We start from the raw sequence: 22,336 nt of genomic DNA on the forward strand, positions 1-22,336 counted from the left end.
TCAATGCAAAAACCCTGGATTCAATGCCCAGATACACACACACACACACACACACACACACACACTCCATCAAAAGTATGCCAAACTACTAACAGTGTTTATTCTGAATGAGGAATTGAGTAAGTTTTTGTTCTTTGTTATATTTTCCTCTTGTTCCATAGACACACATTGCTTTTGTACTCACATAATATATATATTTTTAAATTTAAGCCATAGCAAGGATTATTTGTTTTGCCTTTCTAGCTTCTGTTACTGTCCCAAATCCTTTGCTCCTGGATCCCAGCAAAGTCAGCTTTCTACAAACCACATTTCTCAGTAAATGTTCCCCTGCATATTGCTAGGCCAAGGAACTTACTGAGGCACTTTCCCCATAAACACTGCTCACTGAAAACATATCCTGTCTATGGAACTAATGACTTTCCTCACCCTCAGTGAACTTCAGGATATGCGCAAGGATTCTAGCCACAAATCACTGCTCCTTGAAGGCTCTGCACAATCTAACCTTCCTGTCCTCTGAGTCACTTCCTCCTCCAGGTCAGCCTTGCTGCAATTTGAATTCTTCCTACTGTGAAGCTGAATATTTATCAATTGTTAAGCTAAAAAGTCACACTTTCCTGTCTCATGAAACATCACATTGCTTCCACATTTCTTGGACCCTGGCCGCTGTTCCTAAACTTCCTGCCGTTGCATATCAACAGCTCAGATTCCACCCTGAGGTAGAGTTCATTGATATATAATTATGGTAACATGAAAGTACAATGTACTCAGGCTTGGCAAACAAGTCCTAGTGTTTTAGATTACATGATGTGAAAAGAATTTGAGATGACAAGGTTAAAACTTTCTCTGTATAGTCTTGTCAGTTATTCAACTAGCTCATGCTTCAACATTTCAGGAGTGTAATTCAACAATTTTTTTTTCACAATTTCTTCGTACTCTTAAGTGGAATCTCTCTCTTGCCCTCATCCTGCCCTCCAAAGTTGAATAACCCATATTTGATTCTCTTCTGTATAAACAATGTTTAAAAATAACAGAAGACAGAGCTGGGCAAGTCATTAGCGATAGAGCACTTGCCTAGTATGCACAAAGCCCTTGGTTCAATCTCTAGCATTAAAAACAATGAAGGTAGATCCTCACTACCTTGTTTCATTTACAGTTTGCCATGAAGTCTATCCGCCCTCTGACCTATGATAGACACCCTAAATGTGAGATATTTCTACACATTATTTTCTTTTAACACTACATAGAGGCAAAAATCATAAATCTGAGTCCTAGATTATATATTCCTTTGCATTGCCATGTTATCATATTGTAAAAAAAAAAAAAAAAAAAGCAAGAACATTTGTGTAAGCCTTTCTTTGTGTGTGGTCATGGTGATGGTATTAGGAATTGAACCTGGAGCCTTGGAACTGAGCTACATCTCCAGCACTTTTTATTTTTTACAGTGTAACACATTTTGCTAAGTCACTGAATTGCCCAGATTGGCTAGAAGCTGCAATCCTCCTGCCTCTACCTCCCAGAATGCTGGGATTACAGGCCAGCACCATCATTTAAGCCTCTTTCTTTTAATCTAAAAAAGTGAAAATGAAAACATATCAATGATGCTTGCTCAGGTGCTTATATAGCTATCAAAACTACTCATAAAAAGGATAGATACAGTCTTGTAAAGTAGTACATATACATTACCTGCTGTATATCACAGTAGAAGTAAAATCTCATCATGAGTTTCTGTTTTCTAAGGTAAATTAGGACTTTCTTTGTTTGATTGGCAAATTTGGCCACATACATTGGAATTCAACATCAGTAACTCCTTTGGAATGATAGCAAATGAAAATGATTACTCTGGGGAATAAAACTATTTATAATGGCAATTACCTAGCCAGTTTTTTTGTTTTGTTTTGCTTTGGTTGTTTTTGGTTTTTGGTAGCACTGATATTTATTAGGATGTGCCCTAATACAGGCGCTGGGGCTGCCCATAGTGCTCTTGATGTACAGGACCTGGACATTCTGCCAGTTCTTCCTGAGCAGTGACACCAGGAAGTGGATGGCCAGATGGATGTTGTACACAAGCTCATCATCTGTCATCTTCACTTGACCAGCAGCCACAGCCAGACCCAGGACCTTCTTCATCTGGAACTTGATCATGGACTTCACTTTTTCAACTTTGGCCACCATGTTTTCATCGTGGGTCAGCAGGAAAGGGAACTTGCCAGCCTTATTGAGGCCAAGTCCCAGGATTCTGGGATCTGCTTGGCGAGGGACTCAGAGGCCAGAAAGGCATCATACTTCTTGGCCAGCTTTTCAACCAGCTTCTTATTCTTGTTGAGCTTCTTCAGTGCCTTAATGTCCACGTGGGGGATGTCCATGGCCTTGGCCTCGTCACAGTGCTGCTGGTCTCCCAGGGCGCACCCGGAGAACTTGGGGTGGGGCATGGACTTCAGCCTGACGGTGCAGGAGAAGCCCATGTCCTTCTGAGGGTCATAGTTCTTCAAGCTGATCTGCACCTCCGCAGTGTCTAAAAACTTCTGGCGTTTGTGCTGGTTCCTGTGCAGGACCTCACGCACTGCCTAGGACAGGGTGTCGCGGGAGACTTTGCTGCTCACGGTTCCTTGCCCTGAGGAAACTGGAAAGCCTGTTTTTTTTTGTTTTGTTTTGTTTTGTTTTAATACTGCAATACGACAGAGCTGGAGGTGTAGCAACTTCCCTCTATACTAGCCAGTCCTCTACATCTCAGACAGCTTTATCATAGCTCCTTTCCCAGCTGAGCTCAAAGTCTGGTTGCATTATTCCAATGTGTTTCCACTTCTGGAGTCTTTGGGTCTGTCAGCTAAATTTTAACACTGAAGCTTTGGGCAGAGGTAGCTAAATTCCCTCTATATCTTTGAAGACTATTAAAAAGTCATTATCTTAAAAGACTAAGTTGCAGAGTCCTTTCTATTTCCTAGTTCTGCTGCCCTGTTATGGATGGCTTCAAGTCAAAAACAGGCTTCCTGGGTTGGGTTGGAGATTTAGCTCAGTAGTGTAGTGCCTGCTTGGCAAGTGTGAGGTCCTAAGTTCAATTCCTGACTCCAAAAATAAACAAAAGTTCCCAATATGGAATCACCTCCTTCCATTTTCAAGGATCAATGTGACACAATTAAACACCCCATTTAACTCCAAACATTATAGGGTATCTTATCTACTCCTTCATAGCATACTCAGGTCCTAGGGCACTTCTTTCCACTTCAAGAGGTCTCTCATCAAAGAGAGAGAGAGACAGAGACAGAGAGAGAGAGAGACAGGGAGAGACAGAGAGAGACAGAGAGACAGAGAGAGAGAGAGAGAGAGAGAGAGAGAGAGAGAGAGGAGAAGGAGGAGGAGGAGAAGGAGAAGGAGAAAAAGGAGACAGAAGAGAGAGAGAGAGAGAGAGAGAGAAGAAGAAAGGGAAAAAGAAAAAATCCTTTCACTTAACTCATCTTTTTCCAATCCCTTTTATTGAAAAATTTCTCACTTTTCTCATATTTCATTTTTCCTGGAGTCCATTTCAAACATGGGATCACCCTTGTCACTCTGCACTGTCTTTTCTTAATACCCTTTCTTGGTTTGCCCTCCAAGACATCTTACTTTCTGCTTTTCTTTCTTCCTGGTGGTTCCTGGCAGACTCCTTTGTTCTTCATCCTGATTTCTGCACTTATTCTACTAAGCCATCTCCCCGGCCCACTAAAGAATATTTATTAGTGCATTGTTGTTGTTTTTTAGAAGACTTTTAATTTTATTTTATTGAGAAACAAGTAGCAATAAGACAGTTTCAAACCTGATTAATAAGACAATTTCAATAATTAATACATTGCACATTGTTATCTTCTTAGTGGTTATCCATAGTACAAGATGCAGACAGAACATCCAGTCTAAACACTATTAGTACAAATCTTTCTTCTCATTGAATTATGTGAAAGTAGCTGTATATCTATCCTAACTATTCTGCATATACAGATACAAAATGGTCCTTCCTTTGTATTCCATTCTTTTGTTTAGTCCTGTCAGAAATGGGTATTTCATTGGCATCTAAATACTATAGGTAGATAAATTCAGCAAAACAATCCAACACAGTCCAGCAGTCCAAAATAGTAGTGGGTTATCCACAGAAGTTGTTGACTTGAGCCTTTCACAGCTCAGCATATTAATGTGGCATATTTATTTTATATACCTTGTTTCTATACTTTTCTGCTGGATAGATAAGACTAAGATAAAGGAAGACCCATATAACAAGAAATATAACTTTGTATCTGATAAGGCCGGTCATGTCCCTTCAGGATTTATCCTGTAACCCTGTACTGCAGGTTGCAGATCATTTGTCAGTGTCAGCCATGTGGATGAGTCACAGCCATTGCTTGATCAATTTGCTCTCTGTGAAAGTGAAAGCCTGAGAGAATGTTTTCTCTCCAGGTGACTCTCCTTAGGCACACTGTATGTCATCAATCATGTTGCTCTGTGGCCCCATAATATCCTTGATCAGAAAATTTGGGACACAAGTGAGTTACATGATGTTACAGTATAGGTTCAGGTTTTTGAAACTAGCAGTTAATTGGTAGGATTCTCACCCTGACTAAACTATACATGCTGATACCTGTGAACCAAGCAATGTCTACACTTAAGACAGCAATGTGTAATAGAAGGGTCATGCTTGGAATGCCTATCATTCTGGTCTTCTAAATACGTACTTCTTGTCATGACATACCAATTATGACCATACTGTCTCACAAGTAAAAGTTTTTTTTTTTTTTTTTTAAGGGGAAAAAAATAAAAAAAAAAAAAAAAAAAAAAAAAAAAAAAAAAAAAACAAACAAGAAATGTCACAGAACTGTCCTGCTATAATACTGTGTATGGTTAGATTTCTAAATTTCTGTGTAAAAATATGCAATTGTTTATTCATATCTTTAAATGTTTTTCATTAAAAAAAATTTTATCTCCATATTCTGTAGGGACTGAATGTTTAACATATCAATACTTGATGGAAAATACTTGTTCAATGTTATGCCTAAGATGTTTGATATTCAGACAGATACTGAAGTTATACCCAACTGCATATGTTGTAGGGTAATAATAAGCTTCTCTTCTGGAGGGTTAACAACCTGAGTTTGCAGACCAAAAATTAGAGAAATAGAAGAGCTGCAAGGACAGCCAACATTTTGACCCTAGCCTTTCAAGGTCAGTGAAAACTCAGGAAATAGGTAGATTTTTTTTTTTTTTTTTTTACTGGGAATTGAACTTGGGACCTTCAGATTACTAGGTAGGCACTTCTTCAGCTGAGCTATATCCCCAGCCTGCCCCTAGGTGGTATCTTCCATAATATTTAATTTGATTGCCATCTATGATGACTTCCAGATATTAAATTCTAAACTCATCCAAATATGCACTAAAAACATGCAATCTAAATTCATGCATATTCTTGTCCATCTGAAGGCCTGGACCTTTTCTATTCTTTTTTTTTTTGGGGGGGGGTACTGGGGGTCAAACTCTGTATCTTGTACTTGCAAGGCAGATGCTTATGCTGCTAAGCTATCTCCCCAACCCTGGACTTTCAATTTAACAACTGTAAAAGCCAACCTACCTTACCAATGTTGATTCTTTTTAAGAGTCTCATCTCAGCAAACGACATCTCCATTCACCTAGCACATCAAACCAAAAGCTTAATAATTATTCTTGAATCATCCTGCTATAAGCAACTTAGTAGATAAAAATATTCAAGTAAGTCAGACAGGGCTAGGCCTTTGAAAGAACCATATGGAAGACAATATACCTTACAAATGTGGGAGACACAGACACTTCTACTGTGGGCCAGACCTCAGGACAAAAGATTGAATAAATGCATCCACATACTTCCCTAGTGATGTATATCAATGTATATCATTGATATTCTAAATATGTATATATCATCTTGAGAAAAGCTAGGAAAAGTCACTAACCTAACCCAGCTCCCAGGTTGGGAGTTTCTTTCCCCTACATCATTTATAGGTCTTTCACCAAGATCATTTGATGGAAAAATGGGGGGCTCAAAGTCAAGGTGTCTTACTCTTTTACAAAGCATTCTTTTTTTATTTTATTTTATTTATTTATTTTTATGTATTTGGTACAGGATCTGCAGGGTCTACAGAGTCTCACTACATAGATCAGACATGTAGTGATCCTCCTGTTTTCAGCCTCCCAAGTGCTGGGATTCCAGGCATATACCACCACACCCAGTCTCAATTGACGTTTCAGCTTGACCCAGGGGCAGGGCCAGCACTGCACACAGGGGATCAAACCCCAGGCACTGTACTCTGCCTAAGCAGGTGCTTTAGTCCACTGAGTTGTCTGGCCAGCCCTACAATGCATTTTTAAGCACCAGAAGATGTTTGACTCTTATGTGTTAAAAGGAGCTGTATAGGGGCCAGGGAGATGGCTCAGTGGAATAAGCGCTTCCCTGGCAAGTGCAAGGGCCTGAGTTCAATCCCTGGTTCCACACACACACACACACAAAGGAGCTGTATGACATTTTTCTGCACGTACACATGGCCGGCCTACCCACTATTACCAAAATGGAACACAAAGGAAGCATTAATTATGATGCTGTTTTACAATGAGAATCATACTGTAGCAAAGGAGGGAAGGGTCAGAACTGCCTTATATTGAAAATGTCTTTACATTAAGAAGTAATTCTTGGGCCGGGGAGATGGCTCAGTGGAATAAGCACTTCCCTGGCAAGCGCAAGGACCTGAGTTTTATCCCTGGTTCAGAAAAAAAAAAAAAAAAGAAGAAGAAGTAATGCTTACTTATGCTCAAGGTACAATTCTTATCCATATGAGGCTGCCCACATTCATATGTCTCTTTCAGTGACCTAAAGCAGATTAAGCTAGATCTAGGAAAATTTTCACATGACCCTGATAAGTACACTAAGTTCTTTAGAGGATTTACTCAGATCTATGTGCTAGACAGGAAAGATATAATGTTAATCTTAATCCACACAGACTTCTAGCAAAAGACAAGTAACATTACAACCTGCTATTACATTTGGGGATAAATATCATGTTGTTAACTTTAGACGGCCAAAAGACAGCCAGCCAGTAGAACAACCAGTTCCCACGGGAGCCCAAGCAGTCCCTACCCAAGACCCTTCGCAATCAGACAGGAGACAGGAACAAGAGTCATTTTCAAGTATGTGTTCTTGAAGGTCTTGAAAGAGAAAACCCAATCGCTCTAATTATTTTAACTTTTCAACTATTTATCAGGAGAAAGAGGAAAATCTCTCTACCTTCTTAAACTGTTTATGAGACGCACTGCTTAAACATATGTCCATATCTCCTGATTCAATAGAAGGGAAGATTTTGCTTAAAGACACATTTATTTCCCAGTCAGCCCCAAATATTAAGAAAAAGTTACCAAAGATAGCCTTTGCTCTAGAGAGTTCATGTTGATACTTCAGCAAAAATTGCCTGCTTAGTATTCTATAATTGAGACTTGGAAAAAGTCAAGGAGAGAAAACAGAGAGACCAAAAAGCAACCGCCTTTGTTACAGGCTTAAAAAGAACTGACCCTAAGTCTGATGCTCAGGGCTTCAAGAAAAACTAATGACTAGGCTCAACTGCTACGACTGTAAGAAGTCAGACCACCTTAAGAAGGACTCTCTTAAGAGCCCCCCCCCCCATCCTCCAGGCCCTGAATGCAAAGGCAAAACTTGAAAGCAAGACTGCACTGTTTGGCAGAAAGCCCCAGGCACCAGACTCTTCTTGTCTAGCAAAACTAAAGGCACTGAAGCACTCTGCCTACTCCACTGGCCAGACTGTCATTTCTACCTGTCACCTCTATGAAGGATCCCTGGGTTATGATGACTATAAAGAGGGGAAAGATCAACCAATTTCTGGACACTAGCACATATCTCTTTGTCCTTCTCCAACTCTGGCCTTTCTTCCAGCTGTCTTACTTCAATAAAAGGAGTTAGCAGGAAAAATAACTTGTTTGAACTGTTACTGGAATACCTTTTCTCCTTACCCACTCCTTTTAGTTATACCTAGAAACCCAGTTTCCATCTTGGGGAGAGATTTTGTCCTGTTTAAATACCAATATACATATTGCCAACTAATCAAAATTATGCTGCCTGGTTTTACTAGTATGTTGTTATAATCTTATTCTCATAAGTCATCAAAATTTTTGAGATGGGGCCAGGGAGATGGCTCAGTGGAATAAGTGCTTCCCTGGCAAGCTCAAGGGCCTGAGTTCAATTCCTGGTTCTGAAAAAAAAAAAAAAGATATTACAAAAAAAATTTTTTTTGAGATAATTATAGCTAAAACTGGTGGAACTCATGATAAAATATCAGACTCCATCAGTAAGGGGTCTAAAAGTCAATGGGTTACAAATGTTATTCTAGTCTCTTAAAAAGTTTCTAGATTTGTCTGTCAGCTTTAATTCTCATGGTTGATTAACATATTCTAATTTCTCAAAATATTTTTTAATCTTGCTTAGAAGCTGCCAAACTCCAAGTGATCATACAGATTAAACCAATAACAAATACGCTAGATTCCTTTCAGATTCCTTTTACTGGGATCCACCAGATCTTGTCCAGAGAGAGGGTTAAATGACACATATTGAGGCCTTAGCTACTTAACAGGCCTTATGGCACTACAGCTGGTCTCTCTCTCCTCAATAAAAAATTAAAATTAATGAGACAAGCCATCCTCCAAAATCAGTCAGCACTGTACATTCTAACAGTAACACATGGGGATACCTGCACAACTGTAAAAAACTAAATATTGTGTATATATTCCTGATTCTTCATATTCCTGATTCTTCTACTAAGATCCCAATAGCTGCTCAAGATACTAGATGACAAATTAATGACATGTCAGACACTGAAATTCCCTTGACCTTATCCTCATCCTCTTTATGGAAAGCTATTTTTAGTTCTTCCTGATGAAAATCTTTGTTGGCTGTCTTCATAACTATCCTGTTGATATTATTTGGCCCATGCATATTTAATTGTTTCTTTGGCTTTGTCTCTTGCAGACTTAAAGCTATATGCCTACCCAAGATGAAAATGCCTTCTGTCTATTGAGGGCCTTAGATAGATCCTCTGAAGAGTCTCTGTAATTGCTGATCAACAATTGTGACCCCTTCAGCCTGAAGAAGCCCAAGCAGTCATTGCCCATCACTCCCTCAGAGCAGTTTGGGGTACTTCTTCAGAGGGGGGAATGTTACAGGCAGCTAAGTTAGATAGAAATATTATATGCATTCAGATATGGCTAGGTGCTTAAAGGAGCCAGTGCAAACAATGAGATACCCTGCAACTGTGAGGGGGACAGACATCTCTTCGGAGGGCCAGACTTCAAGACAAAAGATGAACTGAATGCACCCGCATAGATTTCATAAGGACAAACAGCAGGGATTGATAACCTAAATAGGTATTGATCACCTTGGGGAAGCTGGGAAGAGCCACTGATCCAATTCCTTACAGAAAGAGTTCTAGGTCGCTACTTGTTTTGCTCTACGAATACTCTAGAAACAGCAGGTTCCAAGGTAATCTGCTCAGGATCCCTTCTCTCTCTCCCAAACAGAAGCTTTCTTTCTTCCAGTAAATATATTCTGCTCTAAAACAAACAAACAAACAAACAAACAAAAAAACAAAAAAACAAAAAAACCCTGCCATACTGAGGCATATTGTTGATACTATCCAATACTTTACTTACTGTATTTGCTATTACAGTTTAGATCACGTGCTCAGAGATGGGCTATTGGAAGGTGACTCAGTCACCACAGGACTGTGCTCATAGTTAATTGGCCCATAACAAATGTGCCATTGGGAAATGGGGCCTGGCTGGAAGAGGTGTGTCCCTGAGGTTCACCCTTGGGGTTCACCTCCCTCCCTAACTCCTCCTTTCTCTGTCTGCTTCCTGGCTACCATGGACTGAGCGGTTTTCCTCCACCAGACCCTTCCATTGAGTCATTTCTGCCTTAGAGTCAGCCAACCATTGGCAGAACTCCTGAGACTATGAAGCAAAATAAATCTCTTCTCCTTTTAAATTATGGGTGTATTGTGTCCCAGGGACAGGAAAATGAGTAACCCAGTCATAATGTGTCTTCTTCGGAACTAATTTCTTTCTAAAGTCCTCTGGAAAATGATTATTCAAGAAGTTATTGCTTAATTTCCATGTATATACACAATTCTTGTGGCTTATTTTACCTTTACTCTGTAGTTTCATTGCACTATGATCTGATATTATTCATGAGATAATTTCAATTCTTTTGTATGTATTTAAGCATGCTTTATGGACTAGTATGAGGTCTATTTTGGAGAAAGTCCCATGTGATATTGAGAAGAATGTATATTTTGATGTAGTTGTGGGGAACACTCTATAGATGTTTATTAAGTCTATTTATTTAAAAGTTTTTGTTCAACTCTGATATATCCTTTTTGATTTTGATTTTTTTTTGTCCAGTTGATTTATTTGTGACAGTGGGGTATTGAAGAATCTATTACAATTGGTTTTGGGTTTGACTTTTCACATCCAGCGTTTTTATTCTATGAAAATGGACAGGCCAATGTTTGGTGCATATATGTTTATAATTGTCTCTTTTTGTTGAATTGTTCCCTTAACCAATATATAACGACCTTCTCTGCCTCTTCTGATCAAAGAGGTTTTGACTTGAAATTCACTTTGCCTGAAATTCAGATAGTTATTCCTGCTTTTTTCCAGGTTTCTATTACACAGAATTTTGTTTTCTATCTTTTGATTTTTAATCTTTATGCTCTTTTTGGGTTAAATGTGTTTTTGTTTTTTTTTTTTTTTTTTTTTTTTTTTTAGCAGAAGGGGGGGATTGAACTCAGGTCCTTGAACTTGCCAGACAAGCACTTATTCTACTGAGCTATCTCCCTGGCCCGTTAAATGTGCTTTTTATATAATATGTATTGCTGTGTTTGTTTCTTGATCTATTCTGCAAGTCTGTTTTTTTTTTTTTAAATCTTTGTTTTTTAATTGGAGAACTTAGACCCTGCACACTGAGACTTATTGATGTATTCCTGTCATTGCATTACTTTCTTTTTGCTGGTTCCCAACCAACACCACCCCTTTCTGCTTAACTGTTTACCTACTGCATGGTTTATTCATTCCATTAGATGTTAGCAGCAAATGTGTAATTACTCTTAACATAACTCTACATTTGTTTGTTTGTATTAAATACTTGTGATTCCTACCCATTTGTAAGCAGGAGTTGGCATCTACAAAAACCTAGCAATCTGCCTCCTAAAAAACTTCAGACTTGCACTCAGAATTGTATACTTTGAATGCTTTGCTGGATAGCTGTCATCTGTGATGTCTAGAGTAAGAACCTTTCCACCTCCAAAGTAATCCCAGTGCCAAATGGCATCTTTATCCTGAATGAAATTAAATAACTTTCACATTTTGTTTGATAGAGTTGGTGGGATACTAACAATGGTGTTAGCAGTGCACTGTTTTGCCAAAGCAGTGGGCATTCATATTCTCAATTGTAGAATCAACAATAGATGACTTCTGTCTGACAGATAAAAAGAATGTTTCATAGAACAGGTCAAGCTACACATAAACTACTACTCCTGTATTACTACTAAACCAACTTTCATACGAATTATAGCAGGAGCTCAGCTTTGAACAGTTCAGAAAAAGGAAAGGAATAACTAATGTCAAAATCAAAGAACTAATAAGAGAAATGGCACCCCAAAAATGTGGTCAGAGAAAAGAGCCAGACAAGAAAGAGAGATGGGAAAGAAGGAAAATGGCAAGCGAGGTAAAACAACCTTCCCAGAATGAACAGTGAAAGTGAAAGTGAGCGCTAGCCAGAAAGCCTGCTTCCTTGACCAGAAAAGAAGGAAACAAAGGCAGATTAAACCTGAAAATAAATCAAATATAACTGAAGACAAAACTAGAACTCAGACAAAAATTTTAAGAACACAACGTTCTCATTGTTATTGAAATCCAAATTTGCAATAACAGGAAAGCCAAGCAGATAGCCAGTGTTTACTCAAAAGATTTCCCTAAGAAACAAAACATAATTATGAAAGCAGAGGCCTCCTTACAAAGAAAAAGGCATCGCAAAACTAGGCCAACTCAAGGCCAGGCAGAGGTCACAGCAGAGAACGAACAGCTCTCTCCTCCCAACCTTTTCACGTTATGGAGAGGCAGGTGCCTGTGCATCTTCATCTCTGTTCCTGTTAGTAACCAGCACACAGACTGAAAGTGGTAAGAAAGCAAAAACAATAAAAATAAATAAAACTATGTTCTTCCTTTGCTTCTAAGAAGCTTGAGGTAACAGACACATTGTTGGTGAAAAGTTAGGGAGTGGAGACTGAAGCTGAACATTACAGATTGGCTGAATGCTGTCTATGAGCTAGCTGACTGACGGCAGGAATTTGCTTCCCCACATTTGTTCTTCCTTCTTCTCTTGTGATCCCAGAACACTGACCCTCCACAAATTCACATTTGTGTGTGGGTGAGGGGTAGAAGTATTTGGACTTTTCGAGAAAGACCTGTCATTGGATGACGAAGTTCATCTTTCATAGCTTCATGTTCCTGAGACAAAAGGGGCCAGCTCTCTTGGTGATGTATAGCATTGTACCCTAAGGACTGCGCAGCTCAGCTGGCAGGTGCAGACCAGAGTCTTGTACAAGCGGATTTCTTAGGTGCCTTATAGTGGATTTTTATTTTTCAATAAATAAAAATTGGTGAGGGTGGAAGGCAGTCTTTTATTGTTCTTACCAGGAATCATTATCTCTGTAACTGCCATCCTGCCTCCAGTGTGTATTTTCATTTCTAAATTGCTTGCACTTCTGCTTTTGTATTTTATCTTAACAGTTTTTTCCTCTCAGGGCATACTGGGAATTAAAGCGAGCGCCCTGTACACATAACAGCCCCACTTCCACTTCTTAAGAGTTGACTTTTTTTTTTTTTTTTGGCGGAACTGAGGGTTGAACTCAGGCCCTTGCCAGGGAAGCAATTATTCTACTGAGCCACCTCCCTGGCCCCAACAGCTTACTCTTTAAGACACTACAAAAGATCTCAACCTGTGTTTAAAATATCAAATACTTGACACCAACAATTATGCCTACTATAATCCATACAGTTACTTTTTGGTAAAGTAAATTTACCATCCAAACAACCCTCTTTGCTCCAGTTAAGCTTCTCATGATCAAAATAGGGAAGTGTGACTGTTTCACCTGGATGTCCTTAGTTTTAGAGTCTTCGTAGCCAAAACCTCCTGCCCTCCCATTCACTCTTTGGTTTAAACACTTTACTCTCTCAGTGCCTAAGCATTCTTGCACTTGCCTGCATCCTTGAGCCACATCGGCATCACCTGTAAGACCCATTTCAAATTGCATCCTCTTTTCCCACAACCCTCCTTTGAATTCCTGTAACACATAAGGTCATCAACACTTAGCATATGGTGCTTTTCACATATTGTACTGTTTCTTTTTTCTTCCTTTTCTTTTTTTTTTTTTTTTTTTTTTTTTTTTTTTTTTTTTTTTTTTTTTTGTGGTACCAGGGAATGAACTCAGGACTTTGTGCTTGCCAGGCAGACACTTATGCTTCTTTTTTTAATCATGCCTTTTGAGGGAAAAGGCAACACAAATCTTATTTATTTATTTATTTTTTATGTTTGGTTGTTGCAGTGTCTCATTACACAGCTCGTACTCGTGGTGATCCTCCTGCTTTCAGCCTCCCCAGCGCTGGGATTACAAACATGTGCCATCATGCCTGGAGGCAGGGCCGATGAGACATGTGGTACCAGGGATGGAACCGAGATTCCTGTGCTTGCCTAAGCTAGCCTAAGCAGGAGCTGTAGTCCGCTTAGCTATCTCCCTACCCTGGCAACACAAATCCTAAGTGGAGAAAGGCAATTCTAAACAGTGATACAAGAAAAAAGAAAAAAAAATAGAATAAAACCAGCTGTAATCATCAGAGAGCACAAAACTTGGCCTTCTTTTTACTTATAAACTATCTTGCATCTAGATTGCAAACTCTTACTCATGCAGGGTTAATAAACGTTTACTGATGTTGATAAAGATTACCATGCTAGGATCAAGAAAAAAAGCCTGACTTGACTGTGTATGTTGAAGCCATCCATGACTCAGAGAAACCAAGCCATTTTTCAGGCATTCTGCAGGCCCCTAGAAAAGAATGGTGTTATGGTTTGTGCCTAGTTTACCCCACAAAGCCTCATACAGTCATGGGATGGACTTCTACAGTTTGTGATTAACTTGTGATCCACTGGGATTATGGGTGTCAGTGGTGCTTGGATTATGGGTCTGAGTGCTGCTGGGGTTATGGGTGTGAGTGCTACACCCATCCTGGGGTGGATAGCCTGAATGCAACTGAAGGGAGACGGATGTGCTTGTGCTTTCTGCCACCATCGTTGCCTCTACTCCTCCCTTTGCTCTCTGCTCTTTGCCACGACCATGAAATGTTGCTCTCTGCCATGTGCCACTCTGCCTTGGAGTCAGTTGAGTGTAGACTGAAACCTCCATTAACCGTGAGCTAAATAAACATTTCCTTCCTTCACTTTGGGTGTTGGGTATTTGTCCAAGCAATGAGAGAAGAGTAACTGAGACAAATGGACTCCTCACTAGTTTTTTTTTTTGTTTTTTTTTTTTTCTCTGTATTTAAGGGAAAGATGTAGAGGGTGTTCAGGGTACTAGATCAGACTCATAGTGATCTGCCTGTTTACAGCCTTCCAAGTTCTGGGATTACAGGCATGTGCCACCACTCCCAGTCTCAATTGCTGTCTCAGCACAACCCCAGGGGCAGAGCCAGCATGGCAGGCTCAGGGACCAAACCAGGCCCAGGGATCAAACCTGGCCCCTGTACCTGCTCACAGGCACTTTAATCCTCTGAGCTATTTGGCCGGCACCCTCACTAGTTTTATTGAAGAACTTCATTTGTCTAGGAAATGCTTCCAGACTTAGTTCCCTAAACTTAGCTTCATAATTCTCTTGCTTTCCTATACTGATAGATTCTGTTTGGGCTTGATTGATTGGCCCTTTAAAGCTGAAAGCACTTCATAAACAAAATGTAGTATCAATGGACTATTTGGTTAGATTTCTGGTACCAAAAAAAAGAAAAGAAAAAGAAATATTTGGCCATACATAGAACAGTACTATTGTGGTATGTGCTACAATATGGTTAAAGTTTGAAAATATTATGTGAAGTGAAAGAAGTCAGTCATAAAGTCTACATGATTCCACATAAACCTATTCATATGAAAGCCCAAAACAGTTAAACATATAGAAAAAGAATATAGTGACCTGGGCCCTCCAAAGTACGGGGTGGTGAAGAGGCTGGAGTGGCTATCATTTCTTTTGACATAATGAAATGTTCAAAATGAACTGGTAAGAGTTTCATCTGTGTGAATATACTAAATATTATACACTGTACATGGGTGAACTTGATGGTATACGAATTTTATCTCAATACAGATTTTTTAAAAAAGACTTCACACAGTACACACAAACTTAGTATACTTACTAAATCTAAAAAGCTAAAGATAATAATTAATACTAATTTTTCTTTGTTTAGCAATGTGAACATTGTTTTAAATAAGTTATTGAAGTCAAATTAAACAACTTACCCTTATCAAGCTTATTGTTTTGTAGCCAAATAAATTAAAAAATATACTTTAGACAGATTGAGAAGCCTAACAGTTATTTATATTAGCATCATTGTAACTAACATAATTTTTGTTACAATTATCATAATCTATAGTGAATAAATATTTTTCTTAAATTTGAACTTTATAATAAACTCAGTTATTCAACAGTATAAAAAATCGTATCCTAGTAATCACAATAAATAATGGCAGGTAATTTGATTTATTTTTTTGTAGTCATTCTTAATCATAATCATTTTTATGAGGACTATTTGAGATTAAAAATCAATGAAAACTGAAAATCTGCCTACTAAAATCTGTCTGTGGCTATTCACTATTCAGTATCTTTGGGGCACTACATTCTGTGATATGTTTAGAATTTAGTTTTAATCTGTAGGAAAATCTGTCTGATAAAACTTTACTAAGAAACTCACAAGGGCAGATGTTCTACTGATCTTTTCTTAAAATATAAATCAGATCATTTTCAAAAAGTACCAATGGCTTTACATTGTCCTTAGGATAAGTCTTGGCATATTTGATTTGCCTGCCTCTTAATACCTCTAAGACAAGCGAGCCTTTTGCTTTCCTCTCTGCATTTCTCAACATGATTTATTCAGGTTGGCCTTTCCTTTAATCTTCTTTTCCCTTTGTATCTTGGGCTTCCAAAGCACAATTCTATTTATGGGAATGTCTTGTTTTTGCTTTCCTTTTAATTGTTGCCAAAATGCATTTTCCTCAGAAAAGCCAACACTATTCTCCCACTGAGATTAGGACTCATTCATAAATTTTATCATAGTGTGTTGTAATATTCCTTAAACTTGTATAATTAATCCTTTATCATTGAATGTTTAGGTAGATACTGAATCACAGTGAAGAAAATATTTTCTATGCTTTAATACACATGTAATAAATGCATAATAAACATGTGGAATGAATAAACAAACCTCAAATGAAAAAAAAAAAAAGCTAAAGATACCTTAGTATCATATCCCAGGTATCTCAAAGACATGTCTCAGGTGACACAGTGATGGTTCCTAGCCAAGCAGCTCTCTGCTCAGCCTTCCAGTCACTTCTGTCACCAGCACACTCCACGCCAATGACCTGTGCACATACCGCAGTTTCAAGTCTATACTTGAGTTTGTTCAGATGTAAAATCCTCTTCCTTTTATCCCTCAAAACTGAGCTCAGAGGCTGTGAGAATAGCTCTTGGGTTCAAGAGTACGCACAAAGCTGACTTGTGTCTATTTTATGTCTTACATGGAACGTGCTTCATCAGTATCCTAAGGTAGTGGGCCACTTGAGAGGAACACTTTTATATTTTCCATTTAGCATTTTATTAGACAAGTGTGACACAAATAAATACTCAAGGATTAAGATAACTATGAGCCATACCATTACATGAACAAGTTATAATGTGTATCCAAAGGAAGCACAGCACTTTCCTATAAACTGGAAACAAGTAATACATTCTGGCAGATTGTCTGGAGGTCCAAGGAGAGTTGCATGGTGTATAGAGGTACTAAGAACTGATGAACAGTAGTGATACACCCATTTGAGGATGATTTTTCTTTGGGCTAGGCTCATCTAAGTAGATCAGTTACCAAACAAAGAATAATTTGAAAGAATTCTCTAAAGTCTCCTGACCAAAACATTTCTTCTGTTATACCACTAACAACTGAAATGTCATTACCAACAGAGGCCCCTCCAGCACTGTTGTTTTATGGCAGTCCTGGACACTGAGGATAAAATCCAGGGGCATGATACCACATCCTCAGCCCAGATAGAATCTCACTGAGTCACCCACACTGGCCAGCGCACCAGGCAGCACTGTCCTTTCTTATTACAAGGCATATAGGCCCAGGAGGGTAGTGTGGTTTCCAAACATGCCAGGCAGCCGAATGATAAGCAAAAGCATGTAGTGAGCCCGCAAAGAACTCTGCCCAAATGCAGACTCACAGGGAGGTTTGACCAAGGAAAAGCAAGAGGGAACCCAGAAAGCAGTAGGAGGAAAGCAGTGCTCCAACGGAAGCCGAGTGTGACCGAATTGCGCAGGTTTTCCTGCAGACAAAGGAGTACTGACACTGCCCTGTAAGGATATAGCAAGTAGAGGAGAAAGAATGCAAGGAAAAGGATAATGTCGAGATAGCACTTAATAAAGAAGGGACAAGGTTGTAACATCTTTTGTCATTTAATCTTTCCTTCATCCCTTGCTGCTCACATACCACCTTATCTCAGTTCTTAACTATTTTCTGAAGAGAAGGTAGTCACACAAGACCAGAGATCTTAAAGTTTGTGTCAGTCTTGGCCTGTGCTCCAGCTTCATCCTAAACTACATAAAAGAATAAAAAAAGTTTCATCTCTTTATTCTGAAAATATTATGGGGTATGAGCAGGTCCTTCTTTGCGCTCTAGTGTAGTGAGTGAGGCAGAACAGAGCCCCAAGGACATGAAAGTGTCATCTCAGAGAACTAGAAGTAGCTATCATTAGGCCTTTACAGGTCTGTGTCAAATCACGGGTGTGTCCTCAGGTGTGGTAGGGCACTGGGCTCAGTCCTTCCAGAATGGGGTAGAAAAACTGCTTTGAGAAGACAACTGAGCAAGAGGACGTGGTCCCAGAAAGGTCTGATGGGAGAAATTAGAGCACATGAAGATAGACATAGACATTTTCTTTCTGCTACCTAAGAGCAGAGGCACTAGCAAGGGGCCAAGTAGGTAGCAGCCACTTGGGCTCCCTCAGGGAGGCAGCTGCCCACTCCAGGAGTGCAGGAGTGGTCACTAGGCATTGTCAGAATGTGGAATGTTAGCCACAAGAAGGGAAACGAAATGCTCCAGCTTCTTGGCAGCTTGCTTCCCGGCTTCTAGAACCTCCTCATGATTGGCCTTCTCCCGGCACTCATAGTCCGTGACAACTTTGTTTGTGATGAGTGAAAAGCCAAAGACTCGAAGTCCACAGTGCCGCGCAACCAAAACTTCTGGTACTGTGCTCATGCCTGACAGGAGGAACAAAGACAGCAACTGTTAGGCTCTGAAGTGGTTTGTTTTTTCTTTTTTTTTTTTTTGGTGGAACTGGGGATTGAACTCAGGCCCTTGTGCTTGCCAAGGAAGCACTTACTCTACTGAGCCATCTCCCCAGCCCTCTGAAGTGGTTTTGTCACCTGTTGGTCTCATCATTCTTCAAAAAGAATCCTGAGAAGCAGCTAAATCAGTATCAAGCTTATGTTACGCTGGATAGCTTGAAATAAGTGAGACCCCAGAAGGTCTTATGTATTTCTTATAAATATTGCCAATACCATGAATATTTCTGCATTTGTGGTAATGTCAAAATCTATTCTAATGTCAGAGGTCTATCTTCCACCCAGAGGTGCAGAAGTTGATTGCACTGATGTGTGTTAGAATAACTCTCCGGATGAGTCAAATCATGAGCGGATGACTAGCACGGAAGCCATCTAGCACACCTCCCCACTTTGTTTTCCTACAAGTCAATTTAATTTATCTTTCTATTAAGTCAAACCCTCTTTGGGGCCGGGGAGATGGCTCAGTGGAATAAGTGCTTCCTTGGCAAGCGCAAGGGCCTGAGTTTAATTTCTGGTTCTGTCAAATCCTCTTTAAGTTCTGTTAGGTCTGTAATCTGCTTTTCCCCATTGCTTTAACCAGGTTCTCCCCTCAAGCCGCCAGCCGAAGTCTCCTCTCCTCACCAACAGCATCCGCCCCCAGCTTCTGCAGCAGGCGACACTCTGCCACAGTCTCAAAGTTGGGGCCGGCCAACATCACATAGGTGCCTTCCTGGAGCTCCCGCTTCTCCCCAATTTCTTTCCAGACACTGAATGCTTTCTGCCTCATATGCCGGTCGTACGCATCAGACATAGCAGGGAAACGATCTCCAAACCTAGATCAAAAGATGGATTATCTCAGATAAATGAAATTAAATGAGTTGGTTCCTAACCCCTAGACAAGTCCCTAAACCCTACCTATTTGGAAACAAAGAAGCAAGACACATACCTTTCATCATTGGGCCCTTTGAGAGGATTCTGACCAGAGAAACCAGGTAGATTGATATGATCACGGATCAGCATGATGTCTCCAACCTCAAACTTGGGGTTGAGCCCTCCAGCTGCATTGGTGACTACCAGGGTATCCACTCCCAGAAGCCGGAAAACCCTCACAGGGAATGTCACCTCAGAAGCAAAAGATCAAAAAGATTTCAATCTATACTGATGTACACAACACACCATGAGAGAGGAGATTAAAGAGGAACAAAAATCTACCTAGGCCAAATAGGTAGGCAATTAGTGTGGCCTAGAAGGGTGCCTCCCCCTCCCTGACTCCTCCCTTCTCTCTACTTCTGGGCCACCATGATGTGAGCAGCCGTCCTCTGCCCCACCCCCTCCACTGCAGCTGACTGCAGACTGAAACCCCTCTTCCTCTGAGTCATGGCTGTTGGCTATTTTGCCCCTGCAACGAGACAGTGACAGGACAGCAATAGGAAGGATATTTTCTCTCCCCCTCGGTTCAGATCCATAGAGGCCTATGACCCCGATTACCTGCCAGAGCGAGTATCCTTCATACATGTGGAATCTGCCCTGCATCATCACGCAGGATTTACCATTCAGGAATCCAAACACGAGCCGACCAGCATGGCCTGGCACTGGACACAAAGAGGAAAGGAGAGTGAACGGGGTTGTGCACTCGTGGCACATACTGCTGAGCATTACAATGTGCCACTCAGCGTATTCTACGCACAAGGTTACAAAGAAGGACATTAGAAGTCCATGAAGATGATCATAATCATACTAGGAACTTAGAACTAGACCTATGGCGGGCAGCATGCTCAGTATGAACATAAAAAAGGAAAAGTTTTTAGAACAAATATCAAAAGAATGAGAAAGACATACTGCTATTGGGATAAAAGTGGGTAATACCGAATGCTGTCATTATAGGCCGCTCCTAAATTTGTCAGGGACAAAAGTCCAAATTTGAACCCATGCAACTCTCCTTCCTCCTGAGCACACCAGTCCCGTGGGAATGCAGTCATGAAGCTGCCTATCGGGGCCTGGAAATACAAAGATAACTCCCCATAGACAAAATACTGATGTTCACCTTTTTTCTTTTCTGGCAATTTCCAATGATGTGACCAATTTATTCCTTAAGGAATTGATAGTTTGGGCAAGGGACCAGAATCAACAGGATGTGATCAGAAGAGATTATAAAGTTACTAGTAACAGCAAAACTCAGTGTGAAAACCCGACTGAAGTAGTTTAAAACAACAACAGCAACAAAAAGAAAACCCAGGTACTGGTAGCCTGTAGTCCCAGCACCTGGGAGGTGAGGCAGGAGGACTGCCACAAATTCAAGACCGATCTGGGCTAAAAAGTGAATTCAAGTCCAGCCAGAACCTCACAGAGAGATCCTATCTCAAAATAAACAGGCAAACCTAAAATTATCCCTTTGTGCAGTGCCCTTCTTATAAGAGGTAGGAGTGGCAAATGAGCCAGTGTCTCTACCATCTCCCTGCCAATTCCGCCCTCCTGTGGCCCTCACTCTTTCTAACAGTTCCTTCTCCAAAACCTGTTTCCATGTTTCCTGCTCTGGCCCCCCAATCTAACTCCAAAAGTTTTCAAATGTTTATTAAAAGTCTTAACTATTCAGGAAATTGGGGAAGATTGAAAGGTTAATAAGGAAGATTATTAAAAAGTTAATAAATAAACCAATGGAAGTTAATTATTTGAGAATAACTGAACCAAATAAATTAACCTTATCCACTTTTTTTTTTTTTTTTTTCCTTTAGTCTTTTGAGACAGGGTCCCTCTGTATAGTTCCAGTTGGCCTTGAACTCATTTTGTAATCCAGGCTGGCCTCAAACTCATGGCAATTGTTCTGCCTTAGCTTCCCGAGTGCTGGAATTACAGGCGTGTGCTACCATGCCCAGACATCTTATCTCCCCCCCAACACACTCGGCCCTTCTGCCTGTTCCTGTTGCTGTCATGGGATCTTCAAAACACTTACCACATACTAAAAGAAAGAAAAAAATTACCTTATCTTTTACTTGCGCTGTTTCACCTAGTTTTTTCTGGTCCTGAGAATTGAAACCCAGACCTTTGCACTGAGCTCCTTCCCAGCCCTTTCTATTTTTTTATATAGCTAATACACTACGTGGGCTCAACCCTGCACTCTTTCAGGCTCAGCCTCCCGGAGCACTGGGATGATAGGTGTCCGCCACCTTGTCTAGCTTCACCTAGCCCTAAGAGTTTTCTGGCTATTCGAGTCCTCGATATGCTGCCTTTGGACTCTCAGTGGTCCACCATGAATCCTTTCCCCTCCTGAGAGGTAAATGTGAATTAGGTGTTGTATATTAGCTCACATGTAAATGTGAATTAGGTGTTGTATATTAGCTCACTGTTAGCAACACAGTGGCTTGTATGTTCACTTGTTGCTGTGCAGTGTGTGTATTATCCTAAGCCTGGAGCTGGAGAGAGGAAGGGGCCTGACTTTGTCCTGGAAGGCTATAGATAGTATTTTTCCCATTTAAGGTACAGGGCAAAAGGGCTGGTGAGATAGCTCAGGAGAGTAAGCGCCTGCTTAGGCAAGTGCAGGGACCAGGATTTCAACCCCGCCCCTGGGCCACTGAGTCCGGGCCTGGTGGCTCAGGCCTGTAATCCCAGGGCTGGAGAGGCTGAAAACAGGAGAATCACCACAAGTCCGAGCTGCATAGTGAGAC

General features: G+C 40.3%; 2 protein-coding genes and 1 pseudogene across 3 annotated transcripts in view; all 3 read right to left on the bottom strand.

Moving 5' to 3' along the window:
* The window catches only part of Rnase10 (ribonuclease A family member 10 (inactive)), a 46,121-nt gene extending 29,463 nt beyond the window's left edge, over positions 1 to 16,658 (bottom strand). The window contains exons 1-3 of one of the 2 annotated variants that reach the window (XM_023704138.1): positions 16,599 to 16,658; positions 12,060 to 12,213; positions 5,588 to 5,702 (exon numbers count right to left, since the gene is read on the bottom strand). The gene's annotated coding sequence lies outside the window, so the exon portion shown is untranslated. The remainder of the gene's footprint in view (positions 1 to 5,587; positions 5,703 to 12,059; positions 12,214 to 16,598) is intronic. The other variant, XM_023704139.1, reaches the window with a different exon arrangement.
* Positions 1,563 to 5,635, bottom strand: LOC101592504 (annotated as a pseudogene).
* Positions 16,659 to 17,973: 1,315 nt separating the features above from the next.
* Pnp (purine nucleoside phosphorylase) overlaps positions 17,974 to 22,336 on the bottom strand; it is an 8,293-nt gene continuing 3,930 nt past the window's right edge. The window contains exons 3-6 of the mRNA XM_004644030.2: positions 20,163 to 20,266; positions 19,621 to 19,796; positions 19,317 to 19,507; positions 17,974 to 18,611 (exon numbers count right to left, since the gene is read on the bottom strand). Coding sequence (XP_004644087.1) covers positions 18,397 to 18,611; positions 19,317 to 19,507; positions 19,621 to 19,796; positions 20,163 to 20,266 — 686 coding nt within the window. The 3' untranslated portion in view covers positions 17,974 to 18,396. The remainder of the gene's footprint in view (positions 18,612 to 19,316; positions 19,508 to 19,620; positions 19,797 to 20,162; positions 20,267 to 22,336) is intronic.

This window comes from Octodon degus, unplaced genomic scaffold (genome assembly GCF_000260255.1).
Source record: "Octodon degus isolate 3935 unplaced genomic scaffold, OctDeg1.0 scaffold00189, whole genome shotgun sequence".
Lineage (NCBI taxonomy): Eukaryota > Metazoa > Chordata > Mammalia > Rodentia > Octodontidae > Octodon > Octodon degus.